Genomic DNA, 26,529 nt, shown 5'->3' on the forward strand with positions numbered 1-26,529 from the left:
TGATTGATGGCTGCTTGAAGACCGTGCCAGTTGGCCTGAGTGAAATGCCAGACTCGTCGACGCTGAGGAGGCTCTCTGAGAATGGTCAGAGAGATGTCCACTTTGACAAGCACATGATCAGATGAGCCGATTGGAGCAGAAGAAGAGCAGCAGACATTTTCAGGGAAGTTTGTCATAACCAAATCCAGAAGAGAAGATGCTCTGTTGACTGAGATCCGGGTCGGGAAATTGACAGATTGTGTCAGTCCCAGTGAGTCGCAGAAGTCCTTTGCTGAAGAGCCATGGCTGGTGAGAGAGGTACCCACACCCAGCCAACTGGCATGGTGACAATTGAAATCACCACATATGAGGAAGAGAGAGTTGGGATGGGTAGATAGAAGTTGGTCCATATTATCAGACAGTGAGATGTAGATGGAGTCATCGCTGATTGGTGGACGGTACAACACACATATGAACAAAAGGTGGGAGCGAAGGGGAAGCCGTAGCCAAAGGTATTCCTGGGGGTGAGGTGGAGAGAGGGCAGTGGAGGGCGAGTGAGGAAGAGTTTTTTTATAAAGATAGCAACCCCACCTCCAGGACGAGGCTCAGGTCTATCATACCGGAGGAGGGAGTAACCTGGGAGAGATACCAAGGCATCAGAGACATCATGAAGGAGGAAAGTTTCTGTTAAGCAGATCACATCTGGTTTGTCAGAAGCAACCTGTATGGAGAGGTCAGTCAAGTTTGAGCGAAGGCCCCGGATGTTTGAGGTCCATACCGTTAATGAAGAGGAAGGGGGAGCATCGGGTCCAGAACAGGGGGGGGGGAGGGGTAGGGTAAGATGTGGAAGAGGAGGAAGAGGTAGGGAGAGCTGTTGAAGGTGTGTCAGAGATTTCAGAATAGCTTGGAGAAAGGGAAGAATGGGGCAGACAAAAGGTTTGATGGAGATTGGGTGAGGCACAGTGAGGTGTTATTTGAGGAGGGGGAAGAGCAAGGCAGGAGGTTTGGGGAGATGAAGGTGAAAGTTGGAAGGAGGAAGAAGCAGGGAGGATGCTTTGAGGAGGAGGGGTGAGAGGGGAGTCTAGGAGGGGAGGAGCGAGGGAGAGTCTCGGAGGGGAGGGGAGTGGGGGGAGTTTAGGAGGGAGGGGAGGGAAGGGGCAAGGGGGGAGATTTGAAAGGGATGGGTGATGGGGAGGATTTGGAGGGGAGGGGTGAGATTGGATTTTGAAAAGTGTACGATTCATGGGAAACGAACATTTTTTGCAAAATGAGTTTGAGACCTTCGAGTCAAAAATACGTTTGAGGACACTGGAGGAGGGATGGAGTTCTGGATAGTTTATGGAATGTAGAAAGGAGGAACTGTAAGAGATGGTATTATATATATTTTTTGGAATGAAATAGATTTGGTGAGCAAGACGAAAGCATCCTTTTGTAGGAAAAGAAGAAAAGGGTGTTATAATATATGAGAGAAAATAGTTGTTCAGGGGAGAGATTATACATTTCTAACCGCGTGATCGCGAACGAAGAACGAACGAACAAAAAGAACAACAAATAAACGAATAAGACCTGGAAAGGAAATATTTTTTTTGGTTTTTTTTTTTTTTTTTTTTTTTGTGAGTACAGATATTAAACAAGGAGGTATGGGGTGAACGACTGGTACGAAACAGAGAACGAAAATAATTTCAGCGCATTCGACGAATCGCTGAGAGAAAAACAAACCACAAGGTCTGAGACGGTACGGTAGTCTAAGCCTACGAGTACTAGGCCGCAGAATACTCGATACCATTAATCGACGATTGTGTATACATGAACGAAAAATTAGCACCGAAAATTTTCCAAAAGATACGCTGTAGGTACATACACCGAAAGATAGATACAGTCTCGACAAAAACACAATTGAGAAATATCACTTAGCTTCGAAAGCGTGAGCGCATGGAGCAGCTTCGAAAAGATTGGACATGATTTGGAAAAGCACACACCTGTCGATATAAGGTCTCACATCTGACAATGCATATCAGAGCAAAAACCAAGCCATGAGGTCGAAGAAACTGCCTGCAGAGCTCAGAGACAGGATTGTGTCGAGGCACAGATCTGGGGAAGCCTACAAAAAAAAATTATCCTGCATTGAAGGTTCCCAAGAGCACAGTGGCTTCCATAATTCTTAAATGGAAGAAGTTTGGAACAACCAGGACTCTTCCTAGAGCTGTCTGCCCGGCCAAACTGAGCAATCGGGGGAGAAGGGCCTTGGTAATAGAGGTGACCAAGAACCCGATGGTCATTCTGGCTGAGTTCCAGAGATCCTGTGTGGAGATGGGAGAAACTTTCAGAAGGACAACCATCACTGCAACACTCCACCGATCTGGGCTTTATGGCAGAGTGGCCAGACAGAAGGGGGGAGGGGGAGAAATTAATCACTTAATTTTTTTGATTGAATTTTTTACTTTGTGTTTTTTCAGTTGAAACAAATGCAAAAGCTAATTCTATGCATTTTTAACAACTAACCAGTCAATTATTCCATTCTGTGGTCAGATTTTGGCCAGATGAAGTTCTCTCAAATTACTTGTACTAGCAATGGTACCTGCCTTGTGGACGGGGCTTCAATTGTGAAGCCCAAATGAAAAGGCAAAATATCAGAAATTGAAGGTTTTTTTATTTTAAACGATTCATATAAACATCCGTTGAATCATATCGCACGCAAATCATCAAAATCTAAACGGTACATGGCGCCCAAATTGAAAAAAGATTGAATTCTGCAAAACGGAAGTGGCCACTACACGTCTTTCTCAGTCGCACGTTTATGTGTGAAGAGTGCGCGCCGAATCTGTAACACGGAAGCGGCCGCTACACCTGTTTCTCAGTCGCTTTGCACACGCTGCTGTGTTACTTCGGAGTCGCATGTTTATATCGGAAGAGTTCGTCAGGAGTCGATCTACTCTCCTGGTATGTAGAATAAACAGTATTTGTAGAATTTCAACAAAAGCCACATCACTGTTCATATCGGTAAATATTATTCCATCGTGTTTGGAAAAACTGGAAAATTGGAAAACTTGGAAAAATAATATAGCCTATTTTATTCCAAGAGTACCAGGAATACCCACCCAAAATATCATTGCGATCGGTTGAGCCGTTTTTGCGGTACCTTTGAACGGACGGATGGACATTTGGTGAATTATAGTAAGATGAAATGACCCCATGCAGTACTGTCAGGATGGCTTGTAATTATCCACCACTCACCTTTCATTGTCGAGCCTGGGTTCGAATCTCGACCCAGCTATAAACCTTGCTTTGCATGCAGGGTGATTTAGCGATGTGTGCGTCGTCCATCGGATTGATGGTGTGCTGATTGATGGTGTGCTGATTGTTTGTGGATGTCAAAGATCCAATGGGGTGTTTTTGCGAAGAGTACTTGAGTTAATGCCAGAACCCTGAGCAAATTACAAATTGCTGCCCCCTTCAGTTGAACAGGCTGGGGTGAACTTTTCCTGAAACACTTAGGCCAAAACATTTCCCGGCCGACCCCATGATGTGCAAATAATTGGGGCGATAGTCTAAGTGGCAGTGGTAACATGGACAACGTTGTGCAGCGATCCATTATTTATTTATTTATTTGCAGTATTGGTATTGGGGCAAATATTTGTAATCTTTTGGTCTGTTTTACATGTGATAAAACACTGGCTGGTAAATATATTAAGAACATTCTCCTTTTAAGGCTAGCCTGGTGTTGGCTTAGCGGTTAGGGCTTGGGATCCCAGGATCCTGGGTTCGAATCCCGGTCGATCGCTGAATTAACACCAGGGGGGTTGACTCAGCCTGTCATCCTTCCGAGGTCGGCAAATTGAGTACCGGTTCACTGGTAATTCCCTGTGTGTTGCAAGAGGCGACTAACAGGGTTGGCGGCAGGAAGGGCATCCGGCCATAAAACATTGCTTCAAAAAAAGGGCCAACCCCTGCTCTGCGGGGGAAAATGGCCTCTAAAGGTGGTTCTTTATTCTCCTTTTAAGGCTGCATATTTTGCTTGTATCCTTTTGAGTTTGAAGCGTCGGCTTTTTGATATTTTTCCTTGAAGCTTTGACAAAATGTCCTCTTTCGTGAACTTGAGAGCATGTTTTTCTTTTTTTAAATCGCTCCACTGTGACCATAATGCCAAACTCTATGCACCATCTCCTGCTCTGGCATACACAGTCTTCCTATGATCTTCTTTTTTTTGCAATCCTTTAAACAAGGTGCTGATTAGTAAGATTACTGGAAGGTACTCGTAGAATAGTTCATTATAACCAATTTGCATTTCGACCTGTTTCATGTTTTCTATTCCATAGATAACTTGCTCCAATGATCATACGGTGAAGATTTGGGATGCATCATCAGGAGAACTGGAGCGAGAATTGCAGGGTCATCAGGCAGCTGTGACATCCGTTGACTGTCAGGTAAGTTTAACTATTTCAGCATCCACCCACGCCCCCCTTTATTTTAAATTATCTTCTTCCAATTGGCTGAATTAACGCCAATTGATCGCTGAATTAACGCCAATTGATCGCTGAATTAACGCCAATTGATCGCTGAATTAACGCCAGGGGGGTTGACTCAGCCTGTCATCCTTCCGAGGTCGGCAAATTGAGTACCAGGACACTGGTAATTCCCTGTGTGTCACAAGAGGTGACCAACAGGGTTGGTGGCAGGAAGGGCATCCGGCCATAAAACATTGCTTCAAAAATGGGACCACGGTGCCCAAAAAAGGCCAACCCCTGCTTTGCAGGGAAAAATGGCCTCTAAAGGTGGTTCAATTGGCTACATCTGAGGATAGCTGACCCTGCCCGCAGGCTTCCAAAATATGAAATTGCTGTTTTAAGGACTAGTTTTACTTCTTCGAAGTCAATGCTTCTATGATTGTGGAATAGATGTAGAATGAATAACTCTTCTTGCTGGTGAAGGGTAGTGTCGACCTGCGTCGGTAGACGGGTCGAACAATGGGTGCAATTGACAGGACGTTGATTTGAAGTATGCGAACCGCCATAGCAAGGAGAAGCTGATGCTTCAGTTTTTGTTTTTTTTTGCTCCGACGAAGGGTTAATGCCCGAAACTCCAGTTTCTCCCTTGTTTCCCACAACGATTAGCATACCTCAATCAGTCATGTTTATTTCATATTTATTTCATCCTTTATGGAATATATGAATGATTGAGGATAGAAAGTTTTTGGACTCACAGTGGAGTGATGTGAAAAGGTTGAACAAAGGATTGCGAACAGTTGGATAAGAACGTAGGTAAGGTGGAAGTGGAAAATTTCAAATGTATGCTGTTAAACAGATCATTCCCAAGATGGGATTGAAGAGAGAAAAGAGTACAAATGAGCATGAATTGGAGCTCAGGTAGGACAGTGTTTTTTTTTTTTTGGGGGGGGGATCGGAAGATCGGAAGTAGGGATCGAAAGTTTCAGGGGGCAATTCCTCCCCACCCTCTGCATCTTCCCCCAGGGAGCCACCATGATGCAATATCGTAAAATTGAAGCCCGAGCGATTGTGCGACCTACTGCCTTGTAGTCATTTGTCCAGTTTCAGAACAATCCGCCGGGTGATAAGGGAGCAGGAGCAAAAATAGCAAAAAAATTAATGAACGGACGACCAGACAGACATCTGAACATCACAACCCATTTTATAAGTTCATCTCTTTGAAAATCGAGATAAGACCTAAAAATGTGTTTTGAGCAGTTTATCATTTGGTAAAAAGGGGGTTTAGCAAATGTTGTGTGATCTTGGGACTTGTGGCCATAACTTCCTCTTTAACCTTCCTGTTTGTTCAAGATGGACTACTTGGTGACCAGTGGAGCAGATGGCGAGCTGCGTATGTGGTCGATCCAGGGTCTGGAACTCACCACAATCCCTGGAAATGGCCAGAGAATGAATTGTTGTTGCTTCGCCCCATTACCTACTGGTCAGTTTTTCCCTCGGTCATTATTAATTCTGTTGCAGTCTTTTGTTTTAATTGGCTCTCCTGTAGTATTGAAATATCATGATTCATTTCTCCAAAGATTATTGCTCCTTGATGAGCTTTTATTTAGATTTGCATGATTGGTTAGGCCATTAATAGCATGTTGAATATGATTTTTTCTGTCAATAGGATTCTAACTTTGAGGAACATCCCGGATGCAGGCGATGATAAAATGACAAAGCTGACAGGCTGAAAAACGAGGCAAATAGTACCGAAGTATAAATGTCACGAGTGTTTATTTGGGAAATTCTGGAATGGAACTGGGGCTAGATCCGCCATCTTTGTTTTCTTTTTCATCATATTGTAGAGACTCAACTCGCCACGCGATGACATTTTATCACTAAAAACACGTTGCATATAAACTACGTAACAGACTGCATTTATACAACTGGGAGAGGCAACTGTCGGGGATGCCTCTACATGGTGGTTGTATCCTCCAATGCAAGTCTGGGCCAAATCTTCCCCTTCGTACCTGCTGCCCAGACTTGTCAGGGCAGCATGGTCACGGTCAGAGTGCCGATCGGTCCCCATGGACCAGCCCTTTCCCTCTTGTCTCCTTTCGCTCTCTAACTCTGTCGTGGCCCTGACCGTGAAGGCGGGAGTACACCATCCTGGATATGGGGGACCTCTGGGTCGCTCATGGGAGATTGATTGGCTGTATCCATGCCGTGGGCTTGTTTGAGAGAACTGTCCGGGGCTAAACAACAACAGCAACTGGGAGCATTCCCTCATTAGGGTTTTACCAGTTACCAAACAATCCGAAGAGGTGGAGGTAAAGGTTGTTTAATTTGAAATAAAACCATGTCGTTGAAATGGACGAGTGTGCCAAACGGAGGTAAAGGTTTCGCTTAATTTATTATATATAAAAATAAAGTTTTTGTTTGCTTGTTTGTTTGTCTGCATGTGCTAATCTCCTGAACGGTGAAAGATAGAAGGAAGCCTCTGAAACAAAAAATGTCGGGATGGGCCCCGGGAAGGTTATGGGCTAGGTGGTGAGGCCGCCTTGGCCAGGCTGGGCCCATTTCGCAATTAAAAGCTGAGCTGAATTATAGTAGTCAATCTTCTACGGCCGCGAGTAAAAGCTGAATTATAGTTGTAAATTCATTTAAAAAGAACTAAAAATGTCGGGACGCGCCCCGGGAAGGTTTTAGGCTAGGTGGTGAGGCCGGTCGAGGCCCACCTCGGCCGGGCTGGGCCCATTTCACAATTAAAAGCTGAGCTGAATTATAGTAGTCAATCTTCTACGGCCGTGAGTAAAAGTCTAAAAGTAAAAGTCTCTTATCTGTCTCCCTCTTCCAAATCCTGGTGGCGTCTGGTCAAATATGTTTCTGGTGTTTGTTCCCCCTCCATCCCCTCCCTCACCTCAAATGGCCACACGGCTGACTCCGCACGTGAAAAAGCTGAATGCCTCAACTCTGTGTTTGCCTCTAAATCTTGTGTCCCAAACCCATCCCTCTCTGTACCCACCGTACCCAGCTGCTCCTGGACTCTGTGTCCTTTCCTCCTGACAAGGTGGAAAAGTTTCTGTCAACCCTCGACTCGGATTCTGCAACTGGACCTGACGGCATCAGCCCATGGGTCCTAAAATCCTGTTCTTCCGCTCTTTCACTCCCTCTCTCTGTTCTCTTCACCTTCTCTTTTGCTCAAGGTCATCTTCCATCTGCTTGGAAATCTGCCAACATCACCGCTTTGCACAAAAAAGGTGCAAAAACAGATCCCAGCAACTACAGACCAATCAGCCTTCTCCCAATTATCAGCAAAGTCATGGAATCCATCATTGCTTCAGATATGAAATCTTTCCTCTTCTCCAATGGCTTGATCTCTGATCATCAATTTGGTTTCAGACCTGGACACTCTACTCTGGACATGCTGCTTCTGCTTTCTCAACAATGGATGGAGGTCCTCAATGCCAAACAGGAAATTAGAGCAGTCTCCCTTGACATATCACATGCCTTCGATACGGTCTGGCACCCCGCTCTGCTCACCAAACTCTCCTCTTTTGGTATCCATGGAAATCTCCACGCATGGCTGGCGGACTTCCTCTCTAGTCGTAGTCAACGTGTGGCCCTGAATGGGTTTCTCTCATCTCCTCTTCCTGTTCAGGCTGGAGTTCCACAAGGCAGTGTTCTGGGCCCCGTGCTTTTTCTGGTCTTCATCAATGATCTCTCTGACTCTCTTGAAAATCCTCTGTATCTCTTTGCTGATAACTCTACTCTCTGTCGCTCCATTCTTCATCCCTCAGATCGGCAGTCTGCAGCCTCCTCACTCTCTGCAGACATGGACAAAATCACAGACTGGGCAAACAAGTGGAACATGTCTTTCAATCCTGACAAATCTCACACTCTTACGATGTCTCTCCGAAAAGACCGACTGGACAACCCTCCCATCCACTTTCTGAATAATCCTCTCCAAGAAGTTCTGTCACTCAAGCTTTTGGGTCTCACTATCTGCCATGATCTTTCCTGGGAAAACCACATTTCAAATCTGGCCTCCAAAGCCAGTCGCCGACTGGGCATCCTCCGTCGTGCGAAGTCATTCCTTGGCACACCTGAGCTCCTCACCACATACAAGGCTTTCATCCGCAGCTCAATGGAATACTGCTCTCCCCTCTGGGCTGGTGCTCCTGCCTCACACCTAGCTCGTCTTCACGCTGTTGAAACCAAAGCATTCAGAATCATTGGAATCTCCTGCGATGAAGCTAACTCCAAGGGCCTCTCACTCACTCACCGCAGGCAGGTTGGTGGTCTTTCCGTCTTCTACCGACTCCTCTCTGGCCTTGCCCCCCCAGCTCTCTCTGGGCTCTGTCCCGCAAATATTCCTACAGGTCGCACAAGATCTGCCTGCAACTCTCTTATGGTCAAACTGCCAAAATCAAGACTCTCTGCTCACCTTCACTCCTTCATTCCTCTTTTCTCCCGCCTCTGGAACAAACTCCCTCACTCTCTTCAATCCCACTCCACCCTCCAGGTCTTTAAAACAGCTGTTCACCACCATCTCTTATCTTCCCCCATCCAAAACCTTGATCTTTTCTACCCCTGCTAATTTCACCCCAATTCCACTTTTTTGAAATACCAACTTCTGTCCTGGAAGTCCTTGGTGTCCTTGTGTTTTATACTTCTCCCTCCCCCCCCTCCCCCTTCCCACGCCTCCTCCCCCCAAGCCCTCTCCCTTCCACACATCTCCCTGCTCTCAAATGTTGTGTTTGTGTGCTTCCCCTTCTCTCCCCATCTTGTTTTCCGCTCCCTCTTTTTATATATTTTGTTTGTCTGGTTGATTTGTTTGTGAAGTAAATGTCAGCTCTTTCACGAGCCTCGATTCAGTATATAAAAAAAATGTCGGGATGGGCCCCGGAAAGGTTATAGGCTAGGTGATGAGGCCGGTCGATGCCGCCTCGGCCAGGCTGGGCCCATTTCGCAATTAAAAGCTGAGCTGAATTATAGTAATCTATCTTCTACGGCCGCGAGTAAAAGCTGAATTATAGTCGTAAATTCATTCAAAAAGAACCCGGGCAACGCCGGGTGCTTTCGGCTATTTTGAAATAAAACCATGTAGTTTAAATGGACGAGTGTGCCCAATGAAAATGTCCAATATCGTTGTGCTGTCTTATCTGTTATAAAATGAAATGCAACCATCTCCACTCTCGATCGGCCACTTCATGAGGACGCTGTGTAGCTATGAGGACTCTTATGGCACCCTTTTAGCTTTCACCCAAAGGATTTTGGACATCCACCAATGCATTCGGATACGTCCCAAAATAGCATCCATTGTGCTGAAAGCTTTAGGTGGTGATGGTAAATGTAACATATTGCAGTGATTTAAAATCGGCCAGCATCACGATGACGTCACCAACACTCTACAATGTATATTGTCATTTGAGATGCACTCATCTATTTTGACTCTGTCCGTATGTACGTACAAACATAAAGTAATCTGAAATTGCAGGGAAAATATCGGAGATGCGCCATTTCAATGTTTCGGGGCATATGTGTTCCATGGTCCTTGAAGGGTTAACGAGGATATTCAGGTTTCAGCAAAGTACTGTATTTGTAAATGGTGGCCAGAATTAAAATACTTTTATTTTTACAGCACTACAATAACCATGTCTGTAATTTTGTCAATGCCAAGCTTTTAAACAAAAATTGGTCACATTGACATGCTCCTGTACCTTGTTATGATTTTGGTTGTCTTCACAGAGAAAGAAAAGAGGGAAACTGTGAAGTCATCTGGTGCAAAGAGTGGCTTCAGCATGGAATGTGATGTTTCTTTAAGGGAGGAGGGGGAGGAGGAGGAGGAGGAAATGGTGGAGGAGGTGGTGGAAGAGGAAGGGGAGGTGGTGGAAGAAGAAGATGAAGGGAAGGTGGTGGGGGAGGAAGGGGAGGTTGAGGAGGAAGAAGCAGAAGGAGAGGAGGAAGAGGAAAAAGGAGGACGAATATTGGAATGTGAGGCAGGTGCTGCAAAGGAAGAAAGAGGAACATTGGAATCTGAGGAAAAGAATAAGGAGGATGAGAGGGAGTCAGAAGATGGAAAGCAGAAAAATAACTCAGAAGGCAGTGAAGAGGATGTGATGGGGAGTGATGTGGATCAGGATGATAAAGAACCTGTTTCTCAGCCAGAAGAGTCTCCTCTGTCATGCGGCGAGTTACAGGTGTTCTGCGGAAGTGATGATGAAAAGATTCGTCTGTGGAAACCACTGCAGGTTGTACCTATACATCTTTCCTTATTTATTTATTTATTATTGTAATGAAAAGGAGGCAGGTAATGAACTCATGCCACTGCTGTTGAATTTTTCTCTGAATTATGCAATGGTGAAGTAAGGAACTGTTGATGAGATAGTTTTCATATCTGCGCATGACCTTTTAACCTTGTAATTGTTGCTGCAGGCTTGCGAAATAGCTTCTCTGGTTGGACACTCAGCACCAGTTTTAGATTTGGAAGTTGGATCTCAGACAGGACAAATCTATTCTCTAGACGCTTGTGGCCAACTCCGCGAGTGGACAGTGACTGCCGATTCAGGTACGGTAGATTGGGATTCTTGTACAATTCTGTTTTTCATAAAATGGAACTCTGCCTTTTTCCATTGGCATTTGTTTTGCAATGCAGTCGATTCTTACATTGGCACCTTTCAGAAGGGTGTGGTGGTGGTGGTGATTGTGGTAGGTCAGGGTGATAGAAGGAAATTTAAAAATGCAAGTTTTTAGAAAGGATTTTTTTTTTTTTTTTTTTTTTTTTTTGGTATGTATACTGAATCGAGGCTCGTGAAAGAGCTAACATTTACTTCACAAACAAATCAACCAGACAAACAAAACACACAAAAAGAGGGAGCGGAAAACAAGATGGGGAGAGAAGGGGAAGCACACAAACACAACATTTGAGAGCAGGGAGATGTGTGGAAGGGAGAGGGCTTGGGGGGAGGAGGCGTGGGAAGGGGGGGGGGGGGGGGTGGAGGGAGAAGTATAAAACACAAGGACACCAAGGACTTCCAGGACAGAAGTTGGTATTTCAAAAAAGTGGAATTGGGGTGAAATTAGCGGGGGTAGAAAAGATCAAGGTTTTGGATGGGGGAAGACAAGAGATGGTGGTGAACAGCAGTTTTAAAGACCTGGAGGGTGGAGTGGGATTGAAGAGAGTGAGGGAGTTTGTTCCAGAGGTGGGAGAAGAGAGGAATGAAGGAGTGAAGGTGAGCAGAGAGTCTTGATTTTGGCAGTTTGACCATAAGAGGGTTGCAGGCAGATCTTGTGCGACCTGTAGGAATATTTGCGGGACAGAGCCCAGAGAGAGCTGGGGGGGCAAGGCCAGAGAGGAGTCGGTAGGAGATGGAAAGACCACCAACCTGCCTGCGGTGAGTGAGTGAGAGGCCCTTGGAGTTAGCTTCATCGCGGGAGATTCCAATGATTCTGAATGCTTTGGTTTCAACAGCGTGAAGACGAGCTAGGTGTGAGGCAGGAGCACCAGCCCAGAGGGGAGAGCAGTATTCCATTGAGCTGCGGATGAAAGCCTTGTATGTGGTGAGGAGCTCAGGTGTGCCAAGGAAGGACTTTGCACGACGGGGGATGCCCAGTCGGCGACTGGCTTTGGAGGCCAGATTTGAAATGTGGTTTTCCCAGGAAAGATCATGGCAGATAGTGAGACCCAAAAGCTTGAGTGACAGAACTTCTTGGAGAGGATTATTCAGAAAGTGGATGGGAGGGTTGTCCAGTCGGTCTTTTCGGAGAGACATCGTAAGAGTGTGAGATTTGTCAGGATTGAAAGACATGTTCCACTTGTTTGCCCAGTCTGTGATTTTGTCCAGGTCTGCAGAGAGTGAGGAGGCAGCAGACTGCCGATCTGAGGGATGAAGAATGGAGCGACAGAGAGTAGAGTCATCAGCAAAGAGATAGAGGATTTTCAAGAGAGTCAGAGAGATCATTGATGAAGACCAGAAAAAGCACAGGGCCCAGAACACTGCCTTGTGGAACTCCAGCCTGAACAGGAAGAGGAGATGAGAGAAACCCATTCAGGGCCACCTGAAATGGCCCATTCAGGCCCATCCTGGGGATGGGAAAGGAAATGGTGGAGTGTTGTAGAGGAGGAAGTGGAAACTGTGTTGGGGGAGGAAAAGGAAATGGAGGTGATCGATTTAGTTTGGGGTAGGGGCAAAAAACTTTTTCTTTTCTTGGAAAACACTGTTCCTTACTCTGGTTCATCTGGTGTCTGTAGGACATGTCAGTGATCACACCAGTGCAGTCACAACAATTGCAGTATCCCCAAAGGGAACCTGTGTGGTGACCGGAAGCCAGGCTGGAGAACTGCGTGTATGGAGGAACATCGCAGATCCAAGAAATGTCTCATCTTTCAGTTTACGGGTAATGTTTTAGCGATTGTTGGTAACTTTGCACTTTTAATAATAATAATAATAATAATGCATTTATTTTATATAGTGCTTTTCAGGGAGCCCAAAGACGCTTTGACAGAGTGCAAAACATAATGCATAGCAAAACAGAAAAACAATTGCAAAAAACAAGAATCAATAGGGAAATATTCAAAGCAAAAAGGAGGGAGAAGGAGAAGAGATAGTCAGGGGTTAAATGTTGAATGCAGTGTTGAACAGGTGGGTCTTGAGTGATGTTTTGAATGTGGTGAGTGAGGAGGAGTCTCTGATGGTGTGAGGTAGTGAGTTCCAGAGGGTGGGAGCAGCGATGGAGAAGGCCCTGTCCCCCCAGGATCTGAATTTGGTCCGGATGGGGGGGGGGGGGGGGGGGGGTCAGGAGGTTGGTACCAGCAAAGCAGAGGTTACGGTTGGGAGTGTGTATGGAGAGGTCAGCCAGGTAGGATGGGGCCAGGTTATGGAGGGCTTTGTAGGTCAAGAGGAGGATTTTGTACTGGATTCTCTGGGAGATGGGGAGCCAGTGAAGCTTGTAAAGGACGGGGGTGATGTGGTCACGAGTCCGGGAATGGGTGAGTAGACGGGCAGCGGAGTTCTGAATGTATTGGAGTTTATTGGTGATTGTTGAGGGTGAACCATAGAGGAGGCTATTGCACTATTGCAGTAGTCCAGACGGGAGGTGATGAAGGCGTGGATGAGGGTTTCTGCAGCCATGGAGGAGAGGGATGGACGGAGACGGGCGATGTTTTTCAGGTGAAAGAAGGCTGTCTTTGTGATCTGTTTAGTGTATTTGATCTGTTCTAAGTTTCCTGTCTGCTTGCTTCGTTAATTTGATGAGTCTTCCTCCAGGTTCATCAGGAAGCGGTGCAGGAGATTTGCTTTCTGAAGTGCAAAAATGACGAGTTGGAAGAGGAGTTTCTTTCAGCTGGGCTGGATGGCCGAGTGTGTGGATTCAAGACGCTGTGCCAGGGTCAACCTTGCCTCAACAGGTGTATTGCAAGGATGGTTGTGTAAACTGGCAATTTGTTGGGTTTTAAACTGATTATACCCTGTTCGTTCCATTATAGTAAGATAATCTGTATTTTGTCACTTGCGTGGTAGACTGTTTCAGCTGGAAGTTGAGAAGCCTTTGACTTGCCTGCTGATACCAGAGGTTCCTGGTGTAGGTGATGAGAGACAAGTGATATTGGCTGGTGACAATTATGGGAAGGTTCATTGTATTGTTCTGCCAGAGGGCTGTCCCGAATGTTCGTTTGATCTAAGGTGAGTTGACAGCATTCGTATGTCTGGTTTTTATATTGTTACCCTCACCAGAGGAGAGGGTATTGCATTTGGGTCCATTTGTCTGTTGGTCCGCACATCATTTGCCAACATAGACTACAATTTTTACATGTTATCTTTTTCAACCGAGTACGTCTATAAAGTATGTACAATTAGAATGAGTACGTCTATAAAGTATGTACAATTAGAATGTAAGTACGTCCATAAAGTATGTACAATTAAAATGTGAGTACGTCTATAAAGTATGTACAATTAGAATGTGAGTACGTCTATAAAGTATGTACAATTAAAATATGAGTACATCTATAAAGTATGTACAATTAGAATGTGAGTACGTCTATAAAGTATGTACAATTAAAATATGAGTACATCTATAAAGTATGTACAATTAGAATGTGAGTACGTCTATAAAGTATGTACAATTAGAATGAGTGCGTTTATAAAATAAGTAATATAAAACCACACAAAACAAGCCTGGGAAAGGTTGTGCAGTCTTAATTGCTCGTTCTAGTTTATAGATGTTTTTGAAATTCTCAGACAATTTGAAAAACCCTGATTATGGTTAGACTTTTTACCAAAGACAGTTTAAACCAAAGAAACAGTGAAATATCCATGAATAGGAGAGGGAGTTTTTCACAGAAATAACCAGATTTGGTGTATTTGATTTAGATGATTTGGTTTATTCGATTTAGATGATGACATTTGAAGATTAAAAACATATATTTCTGCTTGCTAGTTCTGAAGACTGGATTGAGGCAATGGTACAGATTGGTGATTGTTGCGTGCTGGTGTTTGGTGTGAAGAGCCCTGGTGAAGCATCAATGTTTATTCTGGTATGGAATTGTCTGCAAACTGATATACTCGGACAAATTGTTACTTGAGGGTGTTTCAGTAGTTGTGGTCAGTGTTGAGGGCATTTACGACTCTTGACTGTGTTCGGGTGTTTAAGACTTGTCGTAGCTAAGAACTTTTCCTGCACAGGTAACCGCTACGTTGCAAAGTGTGGAAATTTTTTCTGAGCAGCCAGAATAATCAAAATCACAAACGAGATCAATGCAATAATGCTTTTCCCACTCCACCCCAAAGCCAATACAATATGTATACAATACAACATGTGCACAATATGTACATATGTATATAACTTTACAAAAATAATTTGTGCAAACAATACACAGCATATGATGTCACGCAAAGCAAAACTTGCCAAAGCAAAACCAAAATGCAAAAGCAAAGCCAAAGCCAAACGTGTTTAACCATAATCGTGCAAGATCCTTGGTGTTGGGCTAGCGGCTAGGGGTGCCGGCTTAGGATCCTAGGATCCTGGGTTCGAATCCCGGTCAATCGCTGAATTAACGCCAGGGGGGTTGACTCAGCCTGTCATCCTTCCGAGGTCGGCAAATTGAGTACCAGTTCACTGGTAATTCCCTGCTTGTCGTTAAAGGCGGCAAAAAGGGTTGGCGTCAGGAAGGGCATCCGGCCATAAAACATTGCTTCAAAAAGGGGACCGAAAAACAACAACAACCACGGTTCCTGAAAAAGGCCAACCCCCGCTTGCGGGGAAAAATGGCCTCTAAAGGTGGTTTTTTTTTTTTTTTTTGTACGTGCAAATAATGACCCATGCACGTGCATGTGTGCGGCATCGCCCACGGTCCTCATCTTTCTCAGGCCCTCCTTTCACTCGAGTCTGCCAAATTTCAGGCCCCCTTCCACATATATAGTCATGTGAAAAAGTAAGTACACCCCATGTAAAGTTTTGACTTTTTCAACATATTTCAACATACAGCTATTTGATCTTCATTTCAACAATATTGATAGATAAAGGTGATATAATATAACAAATATCATGAAACATTTACATTTTGTAGTCCATTGTATAATTTAAATAAACATAAATGCAAATTTCGCATGTGGAAAAAGTAAGTACACCCTTGGCTCTAATAGGTGGTATTGTCCCCTTTGGCAGAAATAACCTCAAGTAGGCGTTTCTTATAACTGTCTACCAGTCTCTGACATCGACTGGGAGAAATTTTTGCCCACTCCTCCATGCAGAATTATTTCAGCTGTGCGATGTTTGAGTGGTTTCTTGCATGCACAGCTCGTTTCAAATCTCCCCACATCATCTCGATGGGATTTAGATCCGGGCTTTGACTTGGCCATTCCAGAAGCCTCCATTTCTTTCTTTTCAGCCATTCCTTGGTGGATTTACTGGTATGTTTAGGGTCATTGTCATATTGCAAGGTCCACCTTCGGTTGAGCTTCAACTCTCCGACAGATGGCCTCACATTATCCTCAAGCACCCTCTGGTACAATGAAGAATTCATCGTGGATTCTATGATGGTGAGCTGCCCAGGCCCTGATCCAGCAAAGCTGCCCCAAACCATAATATTTCCACCACCATGCTTTACAGTTGGTATCAGGTTCTTGTGGTCAAATGCTGTCTTTGGTTTTCGCCAAACATGTCTTCTGGTACTGTGGCCAAATAGCTCGACCTTTGACTCATCTGTCCAGAGCACATTGTTCCAGAAGTGCTGGTCTTTGCCTCGGTGTTCATTGGCAAACTTTAGTCTTGCCCTGATGTTCTTTCTGGACAGCAAAGGTTTCCTCCTGGCACACCTCCCATGTAGATCAAATTTGAGCAGCCTCTTTCTAATGGTAGACTCATGCACTTTGACATCAACAGTGGCAAGAGCTACCTGTAGGTCCCGTGATGACATTCTGGGGTTCTTAGAGACTTCTTTCAGCATCTTGCGGTCTGCTCTCGTGCTGAACTTGCTGGGGCGGCCTGGCCTGAACAAGTTGGCAGTTGTTTGGAATCTTCTCCACTTGTAGATGATCTTCCGGACAGTCGAATGATTGATTTCAAATTGTTTGGAGATCTTTTAAAATCCCTTTCCAGACTCGTAGGCATCTATAACCTTCTTTCTGAAGGCCTCAGAGAGCTCTTTTGATCTCGGCATGGTGACGCCGCACACTTCAACAACAAAGAGCAAACCAAACTAAATGTCTGAGGTTTAAATAAGACAGGTTCCTGCAAGATCCTCTCTAACGATGTTCTAATCATTTGCACCTGAACTGGTGCACCTGATTCTAATTTTAGGTATTTGAAGTAGTGATAAATGTGGGGGTGTACTTACTTTTTCCACATGCGAAATTTGCATTTATGTTTATTTAAATTATACAATGGACTACAAAATGTAAATGTTTCATGATATTTGTTATATTATATCACATTTATCTATCAATATTGTTGAAATGAAGATCAAATAGCTGTATGTTGAAATTTGTTGAAAAAGTCAAAACTTTACATGGGGTGTCCTTACTTTTTCACGTGACTGTATATATATATATACATATATACATATATACATATATACAGTCACGTGAAAAAGTAAGGACACCCCATGTAAAGTTTTGACTTTTCGTTTTGACTATATATATATATATATATATATATATATATATATATATATATATATATATATATATATATATATTAGAATGGCAGGCAAGCAGGCAGAACATTCCAGCAGCAGAAACAAAGGCCATTAGCGAAACTATTGCTGGAGTAGAGAAGCAAGAGTGCTCCATAGCAGTGAAAATGGAGTGAATGGCCTTGAGTGACTGCTTTTATAGGCTGCCACCATCCCCTCCCACCCCCTAATCTTCACCCTCGAGACATCAACATCAGTGCCATCAGGAAGCTGCCCATTGGTGTGTGCTGTGCATGGCGTCAGTGTTGGGCAATGGACGGCAACATCCTCAACCAATGGGCGTCATCGTTGTCGAGCAGTGCGGTTCATTGGCGCATCATCTTGGTTCCTGTGATGGAGGGCTTGCCTCTCCCGATGAGAGCCAGAGCTTCGTGGTGACTGAGGGGGGAGGAAAGGCTGGCTGTGGTGCATTCCGTGAGCTGGTAGCATGGCTGTGGGGGATGCCCAGAGAACCTCCCTCTCACGGCTCCCACACAGTTCAACATGTGACAGGACATTCTTAACCCCAGTTCATCTAAATGGACCAGACCCGTCTCTCACGCGGGGCATATGCCAGAGAACTTATCCTAACACGTACCCTTAATAGATGGTTCCAAAGTCTGATAAACTGAGTGAAACAAATTGTGCTGAGGCCTTAAATTCTAACTACTCCCGATGCCATAAGCTTAACATTATGTATCATAGTGAAATTCTCATTTTGTATTTATCACCTGCAGTACCTGTCAGACAAAGAGCTTTGGATCTCAGATTCTCACAAAACTTTTGTGTCAATTTATTCTCCTGCCTTGTAAGATTAATGATGAAAGTTTTCTTGTCTCCACAGTGTTGGTCTGGGCAGAAATGGGAGAAAGGTTCTGGCCCTCCAGTGGTGATTCAACTGCATGGAGATGCCTGGCTAAGCACAGTGACGAGTGCTCCTGGACCGGAAGGCAGTAAGTTTGCATTCATATCCAACCAGCCGTATTGATATTTCCCTCACCAGACTAACCTTGAACAAATTGGCAATATTGCACTAATTTGAGAGTGCTTCAAACTTTTGTTTATACTCATAACCAGGCCTGTACATATTTTACAAAATTTATTACCCCGCCAGAGGAGAATACTTATGACGTCATAGGTCACGTGGTTCGGCCGCCATCTTGGAAAGATCGAAAAACTTTGCACCTCTATATCTCTAAAAGTGCTGAATAGAAAAAATTGAGACATGGCTCATTGTAAAGGGCTCTCCATGGGGAATAAAATGTTAATGATGTCATAGGTGCCTCCATTATGATGTCATAATTCGACAAGTACAAAACTTCATCCGATCAAGATGAAATGTCTTGAGCATAATCTAGGAATAAATTAGTTTAGAAAAAAAAAAATGACGTCATCGGTCACGTCGTTCGCCCGCCATATTTGTTTTAACACAAAAGCCTTAAAAACCACTGAAAATACATCCTGGTGAGGGTTTGCAATCTCTGATTGTTCTTTTTCTTGTTTTTTCTTTACTTTGGGAGGTGTTCTTCAGCTCTGAATACACACTTGTCCCATCAGAGTAGAAGCTTTTGTATACCTATTAAGTGGGTATGCAAAATACTATTCAGTGTATAATTATTTTAGACAAGTACATATTCGGTACAGGGTATCATTCTTGATTGCCTCGTTTGTCAAAAACATTTTACCACCAAAGTGTTCTCTGGGATCAGCCACCAAAATATTTTTCAGCACATGCGTTAAAGCAGGAAGCGCATAATTATGGTTGCTGATTACAAGCCGTAAAAAAAAAAAATCTCAAATTGATCTATGCACATTATTTTGCCTCTTAGAATTGAGACTTGACCTAAGATTGAACCACTTGCATAGTAATAATATAAAAGAGCAAATACTGTATTGGAGTCATCAGAAGAAACCCCAATAAGAAAGGAGCAAAAGATTATCAGAAGGAACCTGGATAGGATTCTGGTTTCAGCTGCTACTCCTTTGCCCTTAACCCAATCGAAATGCAGCCAAGTGCACCTTAGAGAAATATTTTTCTAAGAATTCACTTCTTTAGACACAAAGAAAGAGAAATTAAGAGTGAAACAGAGGAAAACTTGAACGGCACTCAGTAGAGTACATTCCTCCGCCAGGCTGAACAATTTATGTTTTGTATCCCACTGATTGGCCCAATCTGGATCCGGACCTGAACCAAAATCGAATCGGCTTGTTCTTGTCACCTTTCCAACTCGCCCACCTGGTTTCGTCCAAATCCATGCACAACATTTTGAGATATCGTGCGATGTATATTTTTGGCCCCATCTCTCCATGGTGAAGAATCACTTGCAAATTTTTAAAATTCTCTGCAGTTGATTTTTATTAAAATTAAAAAATATTTATATCTTCATTTTAAAAATGAATTGAAATTTTAAAATTATCACGCACCCAACCTGTCCACCAAATTTAATCTGAATCCGTCCATAACTTTTTGAGATATGCTATGTATTGTTTTTGGTTAAATTGATTATTTTGTGACATCAGACATGCAGGTGCTCTTGGGAGATTCCTTGGGCCAGATTGGCTGGTTACCTAGTGCATATTTGGATGGTCACAGGCAGAACACGGTCAACTGGAACAAGGTAAGGCTCCTGTCATTTGTGTACCTTAATTGTGAAATGCACCAAAGTAATTTTTACCTCAACGATTGAGTGTGCCCTTGAGAGTTGCTTAACTACAAGTTAAACTTGACTTGACTGTCTTTATTTAAGGTATATGTACAAGATCTAAGCTCATGGAAGAGTGAGGTGACGGAGAGTAAAAATGCATTATGTTGATATGGGACCACAAGAAAGGGAATGAATAGAGAGAAAGCATGAACAGGAACCTACCTGTAAGAGAATTGGGTTATTTAGCATTCGTGGGAGTACAAAGATTGCAGATTGGAATGGGGGATGACATTGGATGGTTGGTGGTGCACTACCTGCCTGCTGTAGCCTTGGAAAGAAGAGTACCATTGATCAAACCACTTAGCAGTTTGGCATCTAATCATTTCCCGAGCAGCAGAGTGATGCATCTGCTGTCTGCCTGTGAGTGTGAAGGGATACTGTATGGCATTTTGGAGTCATCTGCAAAATGAAAGAGGCTCCGGAGTGGCAGAGAGGTCGTTTATGGGGATTAGGAACAAGACTGGGCCCAATACTGCATTTTAGCACTCAAGCCAATGAGAGGATGTAGCATCCGATTCTATCGATGGAAAGGCATCGACTTCACGAGAAGGAAGTCAAAAAGACAGGTATGGAGGCAACCTTGTATGCTGCAGGCATTGAGCTAAAGAACGTTTCTATTTCCTCGGGTAAGAAAGTTGCAAGTCCAATAGACAGTGGGTCCAAAGTGTAAGGTGCAGACCAAACTGGATGTGTTGTATACACGAGATTGTGGCAAATGCTGAGCTTACATGAATGTTGAGCAGTCTGCGGTGGTGATGTTTGAGGTGAAAGGGGGTGGGGAGGAGGTTGGAGGGGAGCATACACCAACAACAGGATTGGCAAGGTAAGGCTGCCTTTTGTATACAGAGTCGAGGCTCATGGAAGAGCTAGAATACTAAACGGATCAGGATGTAACAGAACAAACGCAAGTTTGGGGCCGCTAGGTTTCATGGTTTTGAAGTTATGGAGGGGACGGACGGACGGACGGACGGACGGATGGACAGACACACACACACACACACACACCCTTTTATTATTATAGATGGTCATGGTGGGTCAGGAGTATTTGGTGAGTGAATGTTGTTCATCACATTTCTCCCACCGTAGGTTCACCAAAAAGGTTTAAGCGGTGTGCAGAAGATGGATGCTGTTCTCGCCACAGCATCATGGGATAGAAGCCTGTACATCTGGGCACAAACCAACCTGAAGCTGGTGAGAAACTATCCAATATTCCACAGATGACTCTGATGCTCTGTACCTTGGACCATTGTCAAACATGTGTGGTGGATTAAGACCATTTGTTGCCACAAAGTCGATCATTGGTAATTCTTGCTTTACTCTTGCAGTTGGTAAAATGTACTGTTTTATCTATAAATCGTGCTGTCATGAGGCTTCTATGTGACCTCTGACTCGTATTTTGTCGTTTCTTTAAATCCTATCTTTATTAGGCCATTGGGCGAACACGTTGGATTTTTAAATATATATATTTTAAAGAGTTATAAACTGTGTATATATGGAGATTTAGATATATAATATTTGCATATATATATATAATTTTAAAGCAAAAACTATGGCACTTAGGTGGAATTTGTTTCGAAAGCCATTAACTAGATGCATTGGCCATGTATATTCCAAGTTTCAGCTAGTTTCAATGTATAGCCTTTGAGAGATGAGCGCCAACACATTTTGGGCGGACGGATGGACGGACAGACACCAACTTGAATTTGAGGGTTTTCTTAATAAAACTCAAGAATGCGGGAACGGACGTTGTTGAAATTTGTAACATATTACCTCAACATACAAAGCATTTACTTCTGAAATTTGCAGCCGATTTCGTAAAGTAGAAGGTGAGAAACGAATTTTCAGTCCCCATGTTAAAGCTGCAGACAGAGAAACGATTCCATATAAAGGGAGGGGCGCTTTGCACTTCCCTTTTATACAGCAATCGTTCCATCAAAGATTGTAACTCGACTGACAATTCATTTTGAAATAACACCAAAGTTTAGAAACGTATTCCACTTGTCATTGAAGACTTGCCTTCTCAAGTGTTCATTCTGCCATTTGTAGCACAATTTCAACGTGGAAATCAAATGAAACATAACTTCTCCAATTGTAACATCTCATCTTCTCGTGAACAAGTACTGAATGAATGAATTATCGTTTTAAGGCCATTTTTCCCCACTAGAGCAGGGGTTAGCCTTGCAGGCTCCATGACCTCATGGTTTCCTATTTGAGGCAATGTTTTTAAGGCCGGATGCCCGTCCTGACGCCAACCCTTAGTCGCCTCTTACGATGCGCAGGGATACGGTGTGAGAAAAAAGAAAGAAAAAAAGAATGTGTACCTATTCTAAATCGGGGTACACACCGGGATCCTTAATCCCAGCAAGCGGGTACTCAATTTGCGGACCTCAGAAGGATGACAGGCTGAGTCAACCCCCCTGGCATTAATTCAGCGATCGACCCGGATTCGAATTCGGGATCCTAGGATCCCAAGCCGGTACCCTAAGTGCTAAGCCAACACCAGGCTTCGTGAACAAGCACTCTACTTTGATAACTGCTTCATGTTTTGAGATCCATAGCTGCCAGCAGAGCTGGTTGTGCAGTAATTGTAGCATTTATGATCAAGTGATTGATGGTCTGATCTCCCCCCCCCCCCCCCCCCCCGTGTGCACGTGTACGTAGGTGGGAGCATTCTGGTGTCAGGCCCCCGTCTGCAGCCTGGTGGCAGTGTCGATCCCTCGTCGGTTAATTATATGTGGGGACGTGCTGGGGAGGGTTTATTTTCTCACGCCACATTGCTTTTCTCTCTAACCTCGGTACCGAAAACCAAAAGGACCTCGAGCATCTACACACACGAATCGGGGTAAAATGCTTGCTTTGAATCTTTATTGTACACAGCCACCAAAGATCATATCACATAGCAGAGCCATGCTAAAATATACCTTTCCTTCCCCTATTCCTCTATAATCCCTTCCCCATTTTCAATGCCATTGCTGCAATGCATTCTTCGCATGTTGTACAAAATCTAAACATCCTGACATCGGTTAAGCCAGCGTAGCAAGGAAACAATACCCAGTGGTGAATTTTCTTTTTCCACTTGCTTATAGATTGGAAAATGCAATTCAAAACCCTTTAAAAAGGCAACACAAATTTACGATAAAAAAAATTTTCTGTGAACATTTTTTAAGGAAAGATGATTTCGTGTAATTGAAGGAACATTTCATACATACATGACAAATCGAAGGTAGACCTTTGAAGTCTGCCAGTTTGGCCAAAAAAGTCAAAACCCGATCGCATAGTGAAAATCGTACAAGTGAACTAAGATATTAGTTCGTACAAGTTCGTACAATCGTACAAGTGAACTAAGATATGCTTCGAGAGAACTTGTGCAACGCACGACTTTACGACAACCTTTCCTCCTCGTGTGAGGCAGACACCACGATCAGTGGTTATTCGACGTTTGGAACGCAAATCAAGTAGGAACAGAGGAACCAAATTAGTGCAAACAAGAAACACCACCACGAGGCTGCACCCGCCCCCATCACAACTTCGGCACCTTTTCTCACAATAAACGGGTGTTGAGCAGTAAAAATGCTGAATTTTGTTGTCGTTTTCTTTTCTCCCCCTCCCCATCCTTTCCTCTTAACCTCCGATTTGTGTAGAATTAGCATGGTGGGAGGGTGGGAATGCATGTGGTCGTTTAATCCATTGTGCTTATCGGATTCCTCCTTGGCTCCCAAATGTCACTGCATCACGTAAACCACCTGGTGAAGCCGAGGCCCATGTTTTTTCCTAGCTCTTCGAAAGCTGTTTGAACCATCGTGGTGGGCCTGGCCGTACAAAAAAAGTGCACCCGTAGTCGGGCAGGAGTGGGGTAATGCTCCCGTGTCCTGGTATGATCTGGTGCAGTAGATAAAAGATAACTTTTTTTTCAAGAAGTAGGTGGGGACGGTGAGCAAGTTGGGGGTCAGCATGAGGTCATTCAGTGAGGTGGGAGGGAAGATGGAGTCGAAGCCACTATACCTCTGGTGCTCTCACAGCTCCAGCCCCCTGTTTCCAATACAAAGTCACTGAAGCTATGTGGCTGTTTGACATAACCTGTGCACATTGGGTGGCAAGCGTGAGTGGAGCAATCTGGGTAATGGAGTCACTTTTGCTGTGTACAAAACAGTTTCAGTCAAAACGTTTCTATTGCAATGACTACAAAACATGGGGGCGGGGAGGAGAAGTTGCAGAAATTAGATTATCTCCATACAATATATATATAGCCACTGAATAATGGAAATGCTCGTTGGAGAAAACACATTAAGTAAAAGGTGCTTCAATTTGATCCAAATCGATAGGGAAATTATTTTTAAAAATTAAATTGGACCAAAAATAATAATAAAAGAATTTGGGTGGTGTATAGGCAGCACACCACTGCCTTGATCATTCCCAAATTTTTTGTTCTTTGCTGTTAAGAAATACAACCTCCCATTGTGAGCTATTTCAACCAGTGCAGGAATAAAATGTTCCTTTAAAAAAATACATATCGTATTTTTACCATGTGACAAATTCATGAAAGGTGGGAGGATCAAAACGTATTTTGTTTTCCTTTTACACTGAAGGCCAATGATTAGTACAATGGCTCTGTGGAAAAAGAATTGCGTTGTGTGTAAGCGAACAAAATAAACAATGGATTATTATCAATTATAGAGTTTTAGGAAAACAAGGTAAACTGCTGTCGGGAAAGGAAACAAGGTGTGGCTGACGATGCCCGTTAGCCCTTCCTTTTACTCAGAGACCCTCCGTTTCCCACGGTTATAAACACACTCAACTTTTAGCTTGATACCAACTGCTTTGAAATTAACCTCACATTTGTCCGAGCGCTTAATACCAGTTTGGCACCACTTCGTGTAACACTTGGGCAAGTTGAACCAATTTAAAGATTGCAAATTGAACCACACCTTGCACCTGGTTTTGAACAGAACTTAAAATGTCTTTGTATTAATTCAAGTGGGACGAAGTTACTAGGTTAGTGGTTTAAATGGCAGTGACACCTCCTGTGAAATATGAAAGTATTGTTACGGATCCGGGGGACGGCACTCCCGTTAGCAAGGGGGGGGGGGGGGGGGGAGGTTTAATCCCCTTGTCTTGTTAAGCTGGCCGGCCGACCGGTCCTGGGGGTATGACGTCACTCCCGGTCAGCGTTGAATAGGGTAGTAGGCCAAGTCTTCCTATGACCTAAGTACCAGCGCCTTCCGGTCCGCGAGGAAATACTCCCGCCCGGGCCGCAGCGTAATAGATGGATTGCGCCGAGCGAAGCGAGCTGCGATGCGGGCCGGGTTCTCAAAACCCTAACAGTATGATTGCTTGCAAATGTTAATGCATTGAACTGAATTGGCCATGGGGATGAGGGGAGACCAAGGGGAGACCACATAAAGAGTTTGTACGAAAAGAATAAGCACATGCTCGATAGCATGTTAAGCGAAGAATCTACGTGTCTGTCCGAGGGTGTTCACCCTGCGCCTCGCTCGTCTGTCACACAGAAAATTGGTCTCCATGCACATCAGGACATGAAATTAAACTTGCATCAATTGACAGCAACAATTTAACCGGACTCGGTGGTGTAATGGTTTGAGCATCCGCTCTGAGTCTTGGTGGTCGACGGTTAGAACCCCGGCCGAATCGGAATTTTAAAATTGTACGTACGGCATCCTTACTTGACATTCGGCATTGAAAGGATGGAGCACAGACAAACGACCATTGCACAGGCCTTGATGATCCTCGTGGCCTCCTTTATTTTATTTCCTTGTAAGGAAACTCTTATTATAAGCCACTTGTAGCAAGCTGCCTTGGCCGTTCTTTTTGGGGGGGTTTTTGTACTGCTGGATATTCATGTTCACAACTGCATGGTGTAATTTCCTAAACCCACACAAACCATTGCCATCAAAAGTTATTTTTTCACTTTAACGTACATTTTCTTTTATTCTGAAGAAAATGCACGATTTTATCGGGAGTGAATGTGTTGTACGCACAATATGCCTGTAATTTTACCGCTCAGATTAATGAGGAATAACTGATTATCGGAATAGACTGCTCTACTTAACATTCCCTCGGTTTTTCCAGACTACAAAGCAAACACGACGATTCCTAAAAGTATCCGTATGATTTTTCGTTTTACATTGTCATTTTGACTTATAAATGGAGCAAAACCAATCTAAGAACGAAATTTTAGTAAAAACCATGGTGGTGCTTTTTTAGTAACTTGTTGGTACAACTCAAGCCATTT

General features: G+C 43.9%; 2 protein-coding genes across 8 annotated transcripts in view; one reads left to right on the forward strand and one right to left on the reverse strand.

The window, feature by feature from the left end:
- Positions 1-23,852, forward strand: part of TEP1 (telomerase associated protein 1) — a 154,481-nt gene extending 130,629 nt beyond the window's left edge. For both annotated transcript variants that reach the window (XM_068131228.2, XM_068131229.2), the window contains exons 42-53: positions 4,296-4,403; positions 5,775-5,904; positions 10,155-10,657; positions 10,842-10,974; positions 12,658-12,803; positions 13,673-13,812; positions 13,925-14,086; positions 14,841-14,937; positions 18,419-18,527; positions 20,095-20,192; positions 21,366-21,470; positions 22,941-23,852. In XM_068131228.2, coding sequence (XP_067987329.2) covers positions 4,296-4,403; positions 5,775-5,904; positions 10,155-10,657; positions 10,842-10,974; positions 12,658-12,803; positions 13,673-13,812; positions 13,925-14,086; positions 14,841-14,937; positions 18,419-18,527; positions 20,095-20,192; positions 21,366-21,470; positions 22,941-23,069 — 1,860 coding nt within the window. In that variant the 3' untranslated portion in view covers positions 23,070-23,852. The remainder of the gene's footprint in view (positions 1-4,295; positions 4,404-5,774; positions 5,905-10,154; positions 10,658-10,841; positions 10,975-12,657; positions 12,804-13,672; positions 13,813-13,924; positions 14,087-14,840; positions 14,938-18,418; positions 18,528-20,094; positions 20,193-21,365; positions 21,471-22,940) is intronic.
- The window catches only part of PHAF1 (phagophore assembly factor 1), a 70,257-nt gene continuing 45,806 nt past the window's right edge, over positions 2,079-26,529 (reverse strand). For 2 of the 6 annotated variants that reach the window (XR_013625037.1, XR_013625036.1), the window contains exons 16-17: positions 23,622-24,356; positions 23,123-23,576 (exon numbers count right to left, since the gene is read on the reverse strand). Coding sequence is in view for 4 of the 6 variants with exons in the window: in XM_068131230.2 (XP_067987331.2) it covers positions 2,094-2,279 (186 nt within the window). In the remaining 2 variants the exon portion in view is untranslated. Of the gene's footprint in view, positions 2,280-23,122; positions 24,357-26,529 lie in introns of those variants that run through there. The other 4 variants (XM_068131230.2, XM_068131231.2, XM_068131232.2 and 1 more) reach the window with 2 other exon arrangements.

The sequence above is a fragment of the Myxine glutinosa genome, chromosome 11 (assembly GCF_964187855.1).
Source record: "Myxine glutinosa chromosome 11, kmMyxGlut1.1, whole genome shotgun sequence".
In the NCBI taxonomy this organism is placed as follows: Eukaryota; Metazoa; Chordata; class Myxini; order Myxiniformes; family Myxinidae; genus Myxine; species Myxine glutinosa.